Source organism: Leuresthes tenuis, unplaced genomic scaffold (assembly GCF_036924035.1).
Source record: "Leuresthes tenuis unplaced genomic scaffold, fLeuTen1.0.hap1 SCAF_10, whole genome shotgun sequence".
Lineage (NCBI taxonomy): Eukaryota > Metazoa > Chordata > Actinopteri > Atheriniformes > Atherinopsidae > Leuresthes > Leuresthes tenuis.
The window spans coordinates 28,776,204-28,790,107 of NW_027325364.1; the positions used below are offsets into that span (position 1 = coordinate 28,776,204).

At 40.3% G+C, this 13,904-nt stretch overlaps 1 protein-coding gene across 1 annotated transcript in view; it reads right to left on the reverse strand.

Moving 5' to 3' along the window:
- LOC140316986 (furin-like protease kpc-1) overlaps positions 1-13,904 on the reverse strand; it is a 154,662-nt gene that overhangs the window by 137,684 nt on the left and 3,074 nt on the right. Inside the window, exon 4 of the mRNA XM_072395066.1 lies at positions 2,385-2,477. Within this exon, the coding sequence (XP_072251167.1) occupies positions 2,385-2,477 (93 nt within the window). The remainder of the gene's footprint in view (positions 1-2,384; positions 2,478-13,904) is intronic.

Genomic DNA, 13,904 nt, shown 5'->3' on the forward strand with positions numbered 1-13,904 from the left:
CTGTGATGGACAGTGGTCTGTTATAGTTTAAGATGCATCCTTTATTTGCCACAGTTACACGTCTTCAGTAACAACAGCACACAATATTCAAACATATTACTGCTAATGGGTCTCGGTTGGTGGCTGTTTTAAATGAAAGCATCAACATAGTAATTCAAAAGGATTTCTGTACCAAGCAAGAGATAAATGCAGTGTCAGGAAATGTCTGACCTTTAAAGTTTATATGTGAACTTGTTCGTTTCTGATTTTAACTTTTCATTGTTGGGTGCAAAGAATGGACATCTCTTCCAATGTTAAAAAAACAAAACAGGGTTTTATCATTCCAAATTTCAAACAAACTCTTCCTTTTAAAATGTCTCTGAGATAAGGTCAATCAACAGCTGGTTAGTTATAGCCCATAAGTGGAGTCGATCCAACATGACTACATGAACTGTAGTATGAAATGCACCTCTGACTTCTTCTGGTGTTCGCGTAAAGGAGCAAAACACTTACCTCTTTCACATTTGCCTTTTGAAACCGGAACTGATGCAGCTTTGTGCGTTATGTGTCAAAGTGCAGGGGTGGACTGGGGTTCAAATTTGATTTGCTCATGATACGTCTCTGTGGATCAGCTGGTGGTAAAAAGCAAACCAGGCCTGCCTTGTGTTTGCTTAAACAAGCCAGCATAGAAAAACTCGTCACTCTAGCCAACAGTGCTGTTGTTACTCAGTTGATTTTGCAACGCTGGCTTTATGTGTGTAAGGACGCAGAGAAGCAGGGCTGAGCCTCCTCCGTTTGGTACGTGTGTATGACAAGGACATCTTTTTTGCTTTTATAAAGCGCAGCTGATATATGAAAAAGGCTTGTGTTCCATCTCAGCAGTGTTTTACAACATCTCTCTAACTAGAGACACCTAACCCCAGAGATCAGTCTCAGCAGCATGAAGCTAAAACCAAGTATGTTTCAACCTTTCAGTCTACTACACTTTGCATGAGGTAGTAATTGATAAGTGTTGAAAGTACAGTGTGTGATCCAAAGAGCAAGAGCAGCTGACAGGTTTGCATAGACAGCTCAGAGGTGGGAGGATGAAGTATATCTAAGGCTCTGGCAGAAAGCCAGCTCCTGTAGCTAACATATTGTAATTGGTTTGACAACAGATAACCCAATATAACCGCCCCCCATACACCAACACCGACTGCTTTCAAGTTAGGAAAAAAAACAAAAAACCTTTGAAAAAAAATTGTTTTGAGACTGGTAGTATTTTTTTCTAGTCTCAAAACTAAAGAGGATTTATCTGTATAAAACAAGAAATCTAAAGAAAAGCCTTTAACATAAAGACACTTTGAAAAACCAATGTGTAAAATTTTCAAAGGTTCATTTTCCCAAAACATTATTTGTGCAATCCATCAAATGTACGACTCATTAGAAAAAGTGGGACATTTCAGAGATGTAAATTCATTTTCACCTAAAGTTACGAAAGTAGAAAAGTAATTAAAGTTACAGTTTAATGAAATCATAAACCATACATGGAGTCACTGGAGACTGTGAATAAATTACTCCAATTAATCACATGCACACTGATTTCTGTAATATCTCTAAATCAGAGAGGTTAGAATAGTTTCCTCCATTTTCTTTGTTTGATTTTTTTCTTTTGGTTTGTGTGTTTCTATCTGTGTGCAAGTGGACGAGTGTTGTGTGTGTGTGTGTGTGTGTGTGTGTGTGTGTGTGTGACTAAAGGGGATGGGTTTTGTAAGGGCCAGAGGTCTGATGCACCCTGGAGAATGGACAGGGCCAAAGCCACGTCTCCAACCGTTCCACTCATCCCGCCTCCTTCACCCTGTGCTGTCACAGGATGTCTCAGAGGGTGACGGTTTCCCTAGCAACTGAAGCCTGGTCAGGAGGCTGCATTGTGTTCTCAAAGGGTGATGCAGAATGGTTTTCTCAAGGTTGCAAGTGAGGGTGGTACAAAATGCTAGTGGGTGGAACAAGGAACACGAGTGAACAAATCAACGAAAATAACTTTTAACCATCACTCACCACATGACTCTGTTTCTCTTTTTTTGTTGTTGTTCTTTTACTTTTGCTTCCCTCTTGCTAATCAACAAAAAACCCTGATTAAAACAGCAACACCAGTCAAATGCACTTCTATTTGCATATACATGCTGGGTAAAATTAGAGTATGAATTCCCCATGACATGGTCATGTTGAATGTATCAAACAGTCATGTCTAAATAGCTGAACGCTCTGATTTGTCGTAGTTACAAATCCATTTCCCGCTGCGCTACACAGACAGCACGAGTCACACCCCCACTCACCACCTCCCCGTGTCCTCCCAATTCAAGAATGATATTCTTTTTTTCAGCCAAGTATTTACTGTATTTATTGGACCAGTTAGAGACACTTACCCCTGCTGCAGTCCCGAGTCTTTCCTCAAAGGTGGCTCTGTCGGGGCGCCCCCTTCTGTCTCTCAGGGTGTACAGACCCTCCAGGCAACCAACCTGCCAGAATGGAAGAAGAACGTGCTGTCAGATCATAAAACCCTGAACTCTAAAGACATAAAGAGCTGCAGGACGCGTAGCTTTTGCTTAGCTGACTGTTTTTCATTAAAAAGAATAAATAAATGTCAAAATACTATGCCCTTTAAACTTCAGATTATGATAACAATGTGAGAAGAGAAAAAGAAATGCATTTATATTCATCAATACAGAGACATCACAGCAGGTACAGAGGGTCAAAACACACAACGTATTCAGTCTTAATCATACATATGACCCTTTGCACTAACCGATTTCATCGTACCCCCTCGGCCATGTGTCTTGTGTGGGTTTTTCTGAGAGAGGTGGGCTGAAAGCAAATAGCACAGAGTTTATCTAACCTTATCCTAGGTTTTTCATTTCCAAGCCTTATAAACTCAATCGTATTGACCGCCTGGGAGAGTTAGAACTAACTAAGTGAAATCTACTCGGCAGCAATTGTGTGCCAGGCGCACGTTGTGTGTGTATGTGGGTGTGTATGTGGGTGTGTGTGCGTGTGTGTGGCTTGCTGATTCTATCTTCCTTCACTTTCATTCTCTCTATTCTCTGTCCCTGAGGTGCATCAGAGCTGAGACTGCCGAGTAAATTGTCCCAAATTGAGTTCCTTCTTGCCGGCAGATACAGGCCACATCCCGACCGTTTAGAGTGAGGCAGAAAGAGAGAGAGAAAACAATCACAGCACTCGCTTGAAAAATTTCTCTCTAATTTCTTTGCTTGGCTTTCTTTCTATCCACGCTCCCCGTCTCCTCTTCTTTTTCTCTCCAGTGCTGATTTCCCTGCTGCCTTTCTTTCGTCTCCCAGTACATTATTCTTGTCTCTTCTTTATATCACTCCCTATGTGTCATCCCTTGTCTTTGTCAGCTGCAAAAGATGTACATCCATCTTTCCTTGCTCAGCTTAGCTTTTTCTTTCATTTGATGATTCTCTCTTCCCTCTTGCTCCCCTTCCCCTTCTTCAATCCTTTCTATCCTCTCTCAATCCCTGCTATCTTTATTCTTTTCCCCTATCAACAACAATTCTCTTCCCTTTCCCTGCCTTAGTTTTCATCCCTCCTCTGCTCCCTCATCCCTCCCACCACGGCTCACTGTACCCGGTGACATAGTACCCATCAGCGCAGACGTCCTGGGTGGAGGAGTCAGGCTCTGACAATAATCACACACCAAGTTTATAACACTGGCAGCCCAGCTGAGCTGAGCTGAACTGAACTGAGCACACGACTCCCCTGACACCAGCACACTCCATTTAACTCGGCAGGGGGCTGCAGGCTGGCTGGGGTGGGAATGAAGCATGAGACGAAGATGGGGATGCCTGTGTGTGTTTTTTAGGAATGGGGGTTCTTGGGGGCTTATGCTGGAGCAGTGACTGAAGACAGATATGGAAATAGGATGAGGAAGGACTGTTGAAGCTGAAACTGGTGCTGGAGGGGACGAATAGTGGGTTAGGTTTTGAAGTTTTAGGTTTGGCAGAAAACTAGTTTTTTGGAAGAAAATGTTCATGTCACCATATTTGCATGGTGTGCTAATCTTTTTTTTTCCCCCTTTTTGTTTACGTTCCTGCTTCTTCCCAGCAAAATCCATTCCATCCTTTTAATTACGGTAGCTTTTAGCAGGTTTGTTTTTGAGAGAAAGTGAGGTGATGGAATCATTGAAAACAACATCACTTTCTACCAAACTAATGCTTTGATATTAGTGCAGTGAGACAAAAAGGATAGAATGTAAGTGCATTTAGACAGTAGTGTGCATATGGATGCTTTTTTTTTTTTTTAGTTCTTCAGCTACGTCTTAGTTTTAGCAGCTAGTTATTCTTTATACGTTGAACATGTAATAAAAAGCTCATGACTTACTACTATTAATAATAATACTTTTTATTTGTACAGCGCTTTTAAATCTCTCAAAGATGCTTTATATAAAAAACCATTATACTTACAGTATAACAGTTAAAGCAGTTTTAATTAACCTTACACAGAAAAATGAGAAGATACACAGAAAACACAGGTCGAGTGTCTCACCGTGTTCTCCTCATGGTAAGATGATTGAATGGGATTCGTTTTGTCTGAGTCTTCAAATTTACGTTTTTTAATATAAAAAAATAAAACTGCTAAAACTCTCTTAGGAATGAAACCCAGAGAAATATTTTAAACAAATATATTGAAAACTTAAATGATGCATAAAAAATATATGTACACATCTCATTCAATTACTACACTTCTTTTTCAAGATTCATCTTAGTTACAGCATCTGATCTGTGGTACTCTCCAAGGTGCTGATCCACTGAGCATGTGAAAAAAGAGAAATATTCTGGGAGGTCTCCTCCTGTACACAAGTCTCGAAAGATCATCACCAGCAAGTTTAAAGAAATTGTTCATCTTAGTTTCAGCATAGTGGATTGGTACGTAGAAACTAAATAATGACAAAGATTTAAGATTAGCTGGAACCTGCAAGGGCATTTTACTCTGAAAAGCACAAAGCTCAGGTTGGATGCTAGTATTTGTTTTATTATTTCTTATCTTTCCATTACCTGTGTCCACATGTCTGTTGTGTTGCTAGCATTAGAGAATAGCAAAGGGTTTAGCCAAATTGTTTGTTGTCAGATTGGGCTTGGTTCTCAAATTAGGAAGATGGACACAAATACATCTCCATCATCTTTGGCCAAAATCTCTTTCTCCGTTTGTGTTAGCAGTACGAGTCATAAACTCGACCTTTGGCCAGTTCATAATCACCATGTCTTCCAACAGCAGGAGAAAACCCACACAGGCACAGGGTGAACATGCAAATTCCCCACAGTGAGGCCCCAGCTGACCAACAGGTTCAAATCCTGAACCTTTTCACTGCAGGGGAATAAGGCAGTTTTAATGTACCGCTGTGACGGTACTTATCATTGTATTGTAAGCATTGTCAATCTGTCAGTGAATAAACTTAAAAATTAAAGAACAAGTTTTGTAAAAATCACAAAGAGCTTTATCGTTGACTACTAGAATTTAATCATTTTGACTCCAAGTCATCAGTGCCTGATGTAGCAATATTCTTTCCAGGCTATCTGATATATAGTGTCAACATGAATGGAACGGATGACCTCATGTGTAGACATACAAGCGGACAGACAGAAAAAAACACTGCCACACAGAGTCACAATTCATGTGTTTGGGATAAATTCGATAAATGTCTCTTAAACTTAGGGTGAGCTAACACTTTTACACAGCGACAGCAAGACACTTCCTGTGTAATATGTTACTAATGTGTCACAAATGTGTCAACTTGACATTATTGACACTAGATGTTTACAATATACACACATACAGACAAATTAAAGATGTACGTGGCAATTAGAGCGCAATTTCAAAACACATAAAAAGCAAACACTCACACACACACAAATATTCTTGTGCCCTGCCAGCACAAGTTCACAGCAAAACAATATGAAGCCAATCAGGGGACCATTGGCATGGCTCTCCCTCTGCTAATGAAGGCACTTTGAAAAGGTAATCTAATTCACCAGCAGCAATTAAGGCTGGGAGCGCCTTGTCACTATCAATTATCCGCTCCTTCACTCATGTTCTCCAGTGTGGACGCTGAGCCTGCCTGACACACAGCACTGTTGGACAAATCAACCCGATCAGCCAGCCAGTCACTGAGAACACTAATCATGAGTGTTCAAACACACACAAACACACCCCCACACACACAGAGGCACTGTATGCTTGAATCGTTGCACAATGAACTAAGTAAGCCTGGCATGAATTGGGATATCCTTTCTGGCTGGACTTTATAGGCCGCTGCAGGAGGGGGAATAATGTTAATAAACATTTATCAAAATTCTAATCCAAATTGTCACCTTACCAACGCATTTCAGTGTACTAACCACGACAGATAATAGTGATGCAACTACCAAATATTTACATTATTGATGAAATTTATAGCTTTAACGATTTTGTCACATTTTATAGTTTAAATTATTACTTGGCAATTAAGAAAAAAGTATATACATAAATGGAAAATAAATTCAGTGAGACCAGGACCTACTCAGCCTGTTCTACAGTTAGTTACTAGACTGCTGCAACTATACTAATTTCCCCCAGCTGTACATTTCTAGTTAGGGTTGGGTGAGACTCCAGCAGCACAAAAATAAGCAGAAGGTGGGGAAATGTCCTTTAAAGAAGTCACCTGTGCAATACAAAAGCCAACTCAGACAGTAGAACGGGTTTCGTTCTCAAAACTTCAAATGTGAGGAAAGATTTAACTTGTATCATCCAATTTTAGGCATCCATTATTCTTTAGTTTAAGGTATTTGTTGCTATTCTATAACTCAAGACAATAAAACAACAAATCAAGCATATCGCATGCACATATCACAGAGTCACTATACTATAACAACATTTTTAAAGTATTCAGACCGTGTGTATTTCAATTTCCTACCTGTTTTAGAATACCAATAAGCTGGAACGGGTTTCAGAAACACACAATGCTCTTACTCAATATGGTAGAGCCAAATAAGACATGTCATTAAGAAATTGGCAACCATTTAAAGTAATATAGACATTTCTCTGTATTTTTGTCTTGGTTCAGGTTAAAGTTGGGTCATAAAGCATATGATGAAGAATTAAAAGTACTAAAAATCAACCAATGTTAAGAGATATGGGTTTAGCAGATACTGTACAGTGTCTTGATAGATGTGTGATGTGGCCGGTTGGTGCTTACAACAATAACAAATATTACTCACTTTGTGGGGTTTTGTAAACTTTTGGACAGAATATATATATATATATATATATATATATATATATATATATATATATATATATATATATATATAAACATATATAACATATATGTTTTAGATTACTTTTTACTACTACTACTAATGCAAACTCCAGCATGATTTATTCAGCTTTTGGATGCTTTTCTAAAGCATCATATGAAGGTTGAATATTTGTCGAAGTCCATTACCTCGACGCCTCCTTTACCCCGAGGACAGCTTTACAATTTAGCTGGACTTTCAGGCTCTGGACAAGGGTAAAAGCAGACAGACAGGGCCATACAACAGGCTCCTCAAGTTCAAGTTTTCTGTTGACTGAATCTCTCCAAGCATTAGCATGACAGTACTGCAGCTTCATGAAGAGGACTTTAAAGCCCACAAAGGATAATTTCTTAGCTTAATTTCGTTGCTGCTGGCAATCAAAGGACAGTGTTTATGATTGATGACAGTCTGGTTCAATATCAGGTTTACTGTACATTTATCAACCATTGTTATTTCTCATTATTTCTTTAAATCATCAAGAAATTAAACTAAGGATACAACAAAACACCTGTAAGCTAAAACCATGAAGAACAGGGGCTGGAACTGAAATAAAAATAAATGACTGGATCATATAATCAAACACTTATACAAGCAGCTTACTTTAAGCATAACTGAACCTCTCCAGTGATCTGCTAAATATTTCATAGACCGTCATTTAGATGGCAAAATAACCTTCTAACCTGTGATCTGCAGCGGAAACATGAGATTCTTTCTCTTGCCATATAGAATACTCTCTGTAAAGAATTTGAGCTTTTCACCAACACATCATTCTGTTTGACCTCGTTTGTTGACCTAAAAAAGTATTGTACGGATGGACAGCGGAAAAAAATAAAAAATCAGTACACCACTGAACTATTCACTAACTTTCCAACGCTTCACTAACTTAACAAATAACAAAACAAAATAAAAAAGTTTTTTTCTTTTTTCCACTGAAATAAAAAAAAACACGTACACACCGTACAGGAGAAGCTGATTGAGCCACTGAGGCATCATTCGTAGAGCTGATATTAAATTTCAGTGGAAGAATAATTACCACGTGGCTAATTACAATTAATGATTTGTCTTTGTCTGTTCATTTATATGACGCATTGATAGAATAACCCAACAAAATAATTGATAATCACATAACCCTTATGAAGAATAATGACCATTTATATTCATGAACACCTAAATGGAAATAAAAAGGTTCTAAATAAAAATTAAAAATAAAAATCGCATGTGGTAGATGTGCGACGTCCGCAGCAGAAGACGGGCACAGCGAGGTGATGCTGTTAAAAAGGGCAGAAACTCTGTTAGTCAGTTAGAAAAGTCAGAAAATGTGGAAAACACAGCATTTCGGGTAGTTTAAGCCAGATGTTTTCACACAGTGAAAGTCACACAGTAAGAAAGTCATGGCGATTAGACAGCCATGACCACAATTACCTCAAACAATTGCAATTTTAGGATTTGTCATTAATGGCGGCAGGTGTGGTTACGAATCCATTTTGAAAATCTGTTTTGCAGTCTCGCATTTGACATCCTGCCATGATAATCTTAGGCATTTTGGAGCCAAAAGTGACCATATTTGGGTGGTAAAGCTAGAGCTTGAAAACAGAATCCTAATCAAAATTCTGATTAGGAAGTTCTAATCACAACAGCAGCAAATGAACACAAGAAGGATGCATATCATGCACATTTTTACTTGTGTTTTATTTTCTCAATCCTTGGTTATAACAACAACAAGGGCGAGAAGAACTACTATCAACATTTTAATGCAGTCAAATGGTTAAATCACTAAGCAAATCGTGAAATTAGTCACTTGAAGTGACGTGACCTCAGCTTGATGTCCCCCTCAGCTCAACAGAGCCGTTTCCGCCTCTTAAAGCTCATTGCTTTGATTTTAGGGCCTGCAGCTCCGCTGAATTTGGTTCAGTCACGCTGCTCACATCAACCCCTGCTAGCAGCAGGCAGATGTTTTATGTAAGAAGTGGTGATAAACTCGGGGTACACCTGCCCGGTGCTAACCCAGAGTCAAAGTTTGTTGAGCATTTGGCAGTGGAGGAGAAAAAAAACTAACTGAAACAGTAGCAGTACAGGACTGTTGGATTACTCTTTGAGTTATCTAAAGTGCTTCAGCTATGTTTCTCAGTGGTCCATTTCAGGCAGTGTTTGGCAAAACAGGTACTCTCCTGTTTTGACCGGTCCAGCTGTCTACACATGCAGCATAGTCGCTCGCATTTCCCATTAATAACTTCAGTGTGCACTAGGTTCTGATTGCTCTGCTAACCCAACATCTTCTACTTAGATGCAGCATTAGAAACACAAGTACTCACTCTATAACCAGTTAACTGGAAGGTCTGATGTGTACTACAGAGTCGGGAAGAAGTTTAGAGTTGGACTTGGAGTCTTCTCAATGAAGCATCCAATGGAGCTGCATGCGTGCCGCTGACAGCCTCCAACAGACAACAACAAAAAGAGGGCAGAAAAACACAAGTGGAGGGAGGAATAGATGTAAAAAGCAAGAAGGATTAACAAAAACAAACACAGACATCAAGAGTCATTGAGGCAGTGTGTGAAAACTGCATGATGCAGTCCACCCTATGGAGAAAACAGCAGCTGGTGTGTTCACTAACAGCCCTACAGGGGCTGTGGACTCCACAGGCTCAACTATGGAGAAACAGAAAATAGAGACACGAAGGGGGGTGGGTGGTGGAGGGTATGCTAGGGGCTAAATGGGGTGAGCGGTTAAGCCTTGTTGGTTACAGTATTGGCAGGAAATGCAATGATGAAAATGGGAGGGGTGTGAGAGGTTCGAGTGTACATCTTATAGTGATAAATATGAGGACTGATGGGTTTTTAAAGGATACGTAATTAGTATAGGATGGAACTGCAAAAGCTAACATTTCTACAAAATGTTAAAGAAAAAGATTTTTTAAAGTAAGTTTGGTAAATCTGGACATTATTCTATTCTGTAATTAAAACATGGCACCCATCAGAATAAGCTGTCCTGTCTTGCAATGCTATGTCAGTTCACTGAGTAAGAAAAGGGAAATCACTACAATAAAAACTATACCTAACAGCAACAGTTTCTGAAAAACATGTCACAAAATGTTCAAAACTTGTAAGAATTTTCACCTCCTAAAATCTGGTCTTCTTTCACTACTTTCTTAGATTGTAATGTGAAGCCAAGTCATTTCTCAATATTCAAGATTACATAAAAGAGCACTGTGCATGAGTGTGTTTGTGTTCTTTAGCACTACTCCCTTCTCTTGTCCACCATTATCCTTTATCTTCTTTATCTCTGTATTTCCCTCTCTCTCTCCATTTCAATATTGAAGAGAGTTTTATTAAGGGCTAGACTCGGATGTGCCGAGGCGCTCTTAGTAATTTTCCTACAAAGTGCTTTAATCCATCACACGGCCAACATGTGGCCTTTGCAGCCATACATCATCTAAGCCCACAGAGAGAGAGAGGGAGTGGTAGCATAATTTCTGCTCTCACCCCCTTCGACTTCCTCGCCTCTACCTTTATGTCCCACTAGAGTTTCCCACCTGAGAGGGAAACCACATCTTCTCCACATATTCCGCCGTCAAGTCCTCTCTCCATTTACAAATGAAAGTGAGGTATGTGCGAAGATGGAGTGAGGGGAGGAGCGGGGCGGGCAGTAAGCAAAGGGGGAGAGCGAAAATGAAAGAGATGGAGATAGGCGAGTGAATGAGTGAGTGAATGAGTGTGTGAGGCTGAGAGAGAGAAAGAAAGAGATACCGAAAATGGAGAAAAGCTTCCTGGAATGAATGAAATTGGGGACAAAAGCAGGCGATAGGGAGGCAGTGTGTGTTCGTGTGTGTGTGTGTGTGTGTATAAGCTGTGCATGCCGTGTGCACAAACTGTGTGTCTTCTGTACTACACGAGGAAATAGAAACGGGCAGAGAAGGAGTGGATATGAGGGAGAAAAAAAAAGTGCTGCATTTCCCAGCATGCAGCTGGTGCAGCGTTGCCCTCTGTATTGCCCCCGGCCAACACCTGCTTCCATTTTGCTTCCTCCGCCTTCCTCGAGCTGAGGAGCAGTGATGAACTCTGGGCCCCCTGACTAATGGAATGGGCCCTCGCTCCCGACCATTAGAGGATTGGTGTCCCTTTTGGCAGCCCTGAGTGCCCTACAGTACAGAAATAAGTGAAGAAGGGGCGAGGGAGAAGATGGTGGCAGGTCAACCTTTTCCCTTTTGCCAAATGTGCACACTCACACACACCTGGTCAAAATACAACATCCTGAAGCAATCAGCCAGAGGAATTCTTCACATAGCTTAGCATGTGACTGAGGCTATATCTGAGGCTGATCTGAACCAGGTGCAATGTTACGAGGTTTCTGAAAAGGAGCTTTCCAATTATGTACGACAGTGGCCCCGGCTGATCGGGAAGCATTTGTGTGATTTCATTTAGCTGGTAAATCCAGTGCTCTACCTCAATTACATCTTCTTTACTCAGATGGAAAACACACCTTGAGTGTATAGAGGGAGGGAGGAGAGGGGATAGAGGGTAGAAACATTGAGCGGATTGAGGTTTGAATCTCTTGATGAGCTGATAGCACGTCTGCAGACAGTGAGCCAAGCTGTGCTGCAGTAATGTTATGCTAATGATATGGTAATCTGCCGGCAGTATTCCACCTCACTGGAGAGAAGGGGAGGCCTTTCACCATTGGTTGTAGACTGGGGACTTCCTGAAGTCAGAGTTCAAGACTAAGACCTTGCATACACGCACATACACATACAGGCACAAGTAGAAACTTAATTCTTTGAAGCAGTGATTTCAGCTGAAATAAAAGCTAAGAAAAACATAAAACCTAATCTGCCTTTAATCGGATTTGCAAACTCTCAAGTAAGCAAGAAATAATACCTGTAAAAAATGCGGTATCATGTGATGAAACTTAAAACTAGGTCGGCTGTATTGTGTGGAAGCCTGTAAGCTTTATCGGCACGTAATAATCAAGTCTGCAGTTCTTGGGTGCCAACATACAGCCAAACAGAAAATCATCCATTTTAGATCATGATCAAGGTCCTTTTTCCTTTGTCAGAGTGTGTTAAAGTGCACCTATGATAGTGATGTAATTTCTTATCTCTTCGGAACATTTATTACTAGTTTGTGATTATTGCACAAAACCACAGTAGCTGTGGTTGGCGTCTTAAATATGATGGTGCTATTTTGCTATATTTTAATGGCTCTCATCTTATTGGGAATAAGTTAATTAACTATTCAATTTAAAGAGTTGTTGACAATTATGTTGAAATTATCTACTAAAATGATCAAGACTACAATAAAAGCTTCAGTCCATCAGCTGCCAGAGACGCACCTGCAAAAACCTGCAGCAACGCGTCATAAAATCTGTCCGTCTGGCATAAAGACATCATCTGAGGTATTCTACTTAGTTTTTCCTTTGTATTCTACAGTTACAAAATGGATATGTCAAGTCTGCACAAAGGAGAGGAGCAATGACATTTTCCTGGATGCTTTACACTAAATCAAAGAGACCAACAATATGTTGAGTGCCAGCACGGAGACATTTGATTCCCATTCCACTTGTGCGGCATTAGCGCAGGAATGCCAGCAGACATCCCAATCCTCCCAAGCTGGCACTGGGCTTGTCAGGCTTTTCATTCCACCTCAGTGTTTTCAAGACTATAAACTTATCACAGCAAAGTGTGAAGCCTCTACATCTTCTTGATTGACAATATTTGCTGCACGCGAGGTGCAAATCACAGGTGACACAATTAAAATAGGTTTGACTTCACAAAGATGATTCAGTGTGGCTGACATTTAGCATTAGCCTCTGGCGATAGGCAGGTAAGAGAAGGCAGTCAGCAGATTGGACCGGGGGGGGGGGGACAGGGAATGTGAGGCTCATCTCTGGGTATGATATTGCTGGGATGGACATCTTAGCACAACACAGAGTAAAATACCATATCCTTGACAATGGGCTTCTATATGCTTCCACCCATTCTTTCATTCCTTTATGAAATCCTCCATTGTTGCTGAACCCTTAAACGTATGTATAACCAGAATATGAACTTTAAGTATATATGCAATGCAGTTTAAGTAACTGGCAAAAACTGTATTGCACATATAAAAATAATTTTGATCATTACAAGATATATTAGAATATAATATAATCATGCACTTACAAGTTGTATTAATAAAAAAGGGACTAAACGAAGCACGAATAAGAAAGCAAAGGAGGGAAAAGCATTGTTTGTGACAGGCAGAGAGGAAGACAGACGGGGTGGACTGTCCAATACACTTCTGATAAAGGTCAAAGACATGTTTTATTTATAATCCAGGCAGTAGCAGCAGCAGAGGCAGCAGCAGAGGCAGCAGGGCCAAGGTTGCAATGAGCTTGCGTCCCCACTCCCCAGAGAAAAAGCAGCACAAAGCCTCGCACCAGGCCGGCGGACACTCCCAATAACGGTCATCAATATGATCAAAATGCACACACACCTGCTACTGTTGCGTATCAATAACTCAAATCCCAAAATGAATGGACTGTACGGAGAAAAACATGCTTTACACTTACATTAAAACCTTTAAGCTTACATCTAAAACCTGTGATGCAATATTTGATTTTAT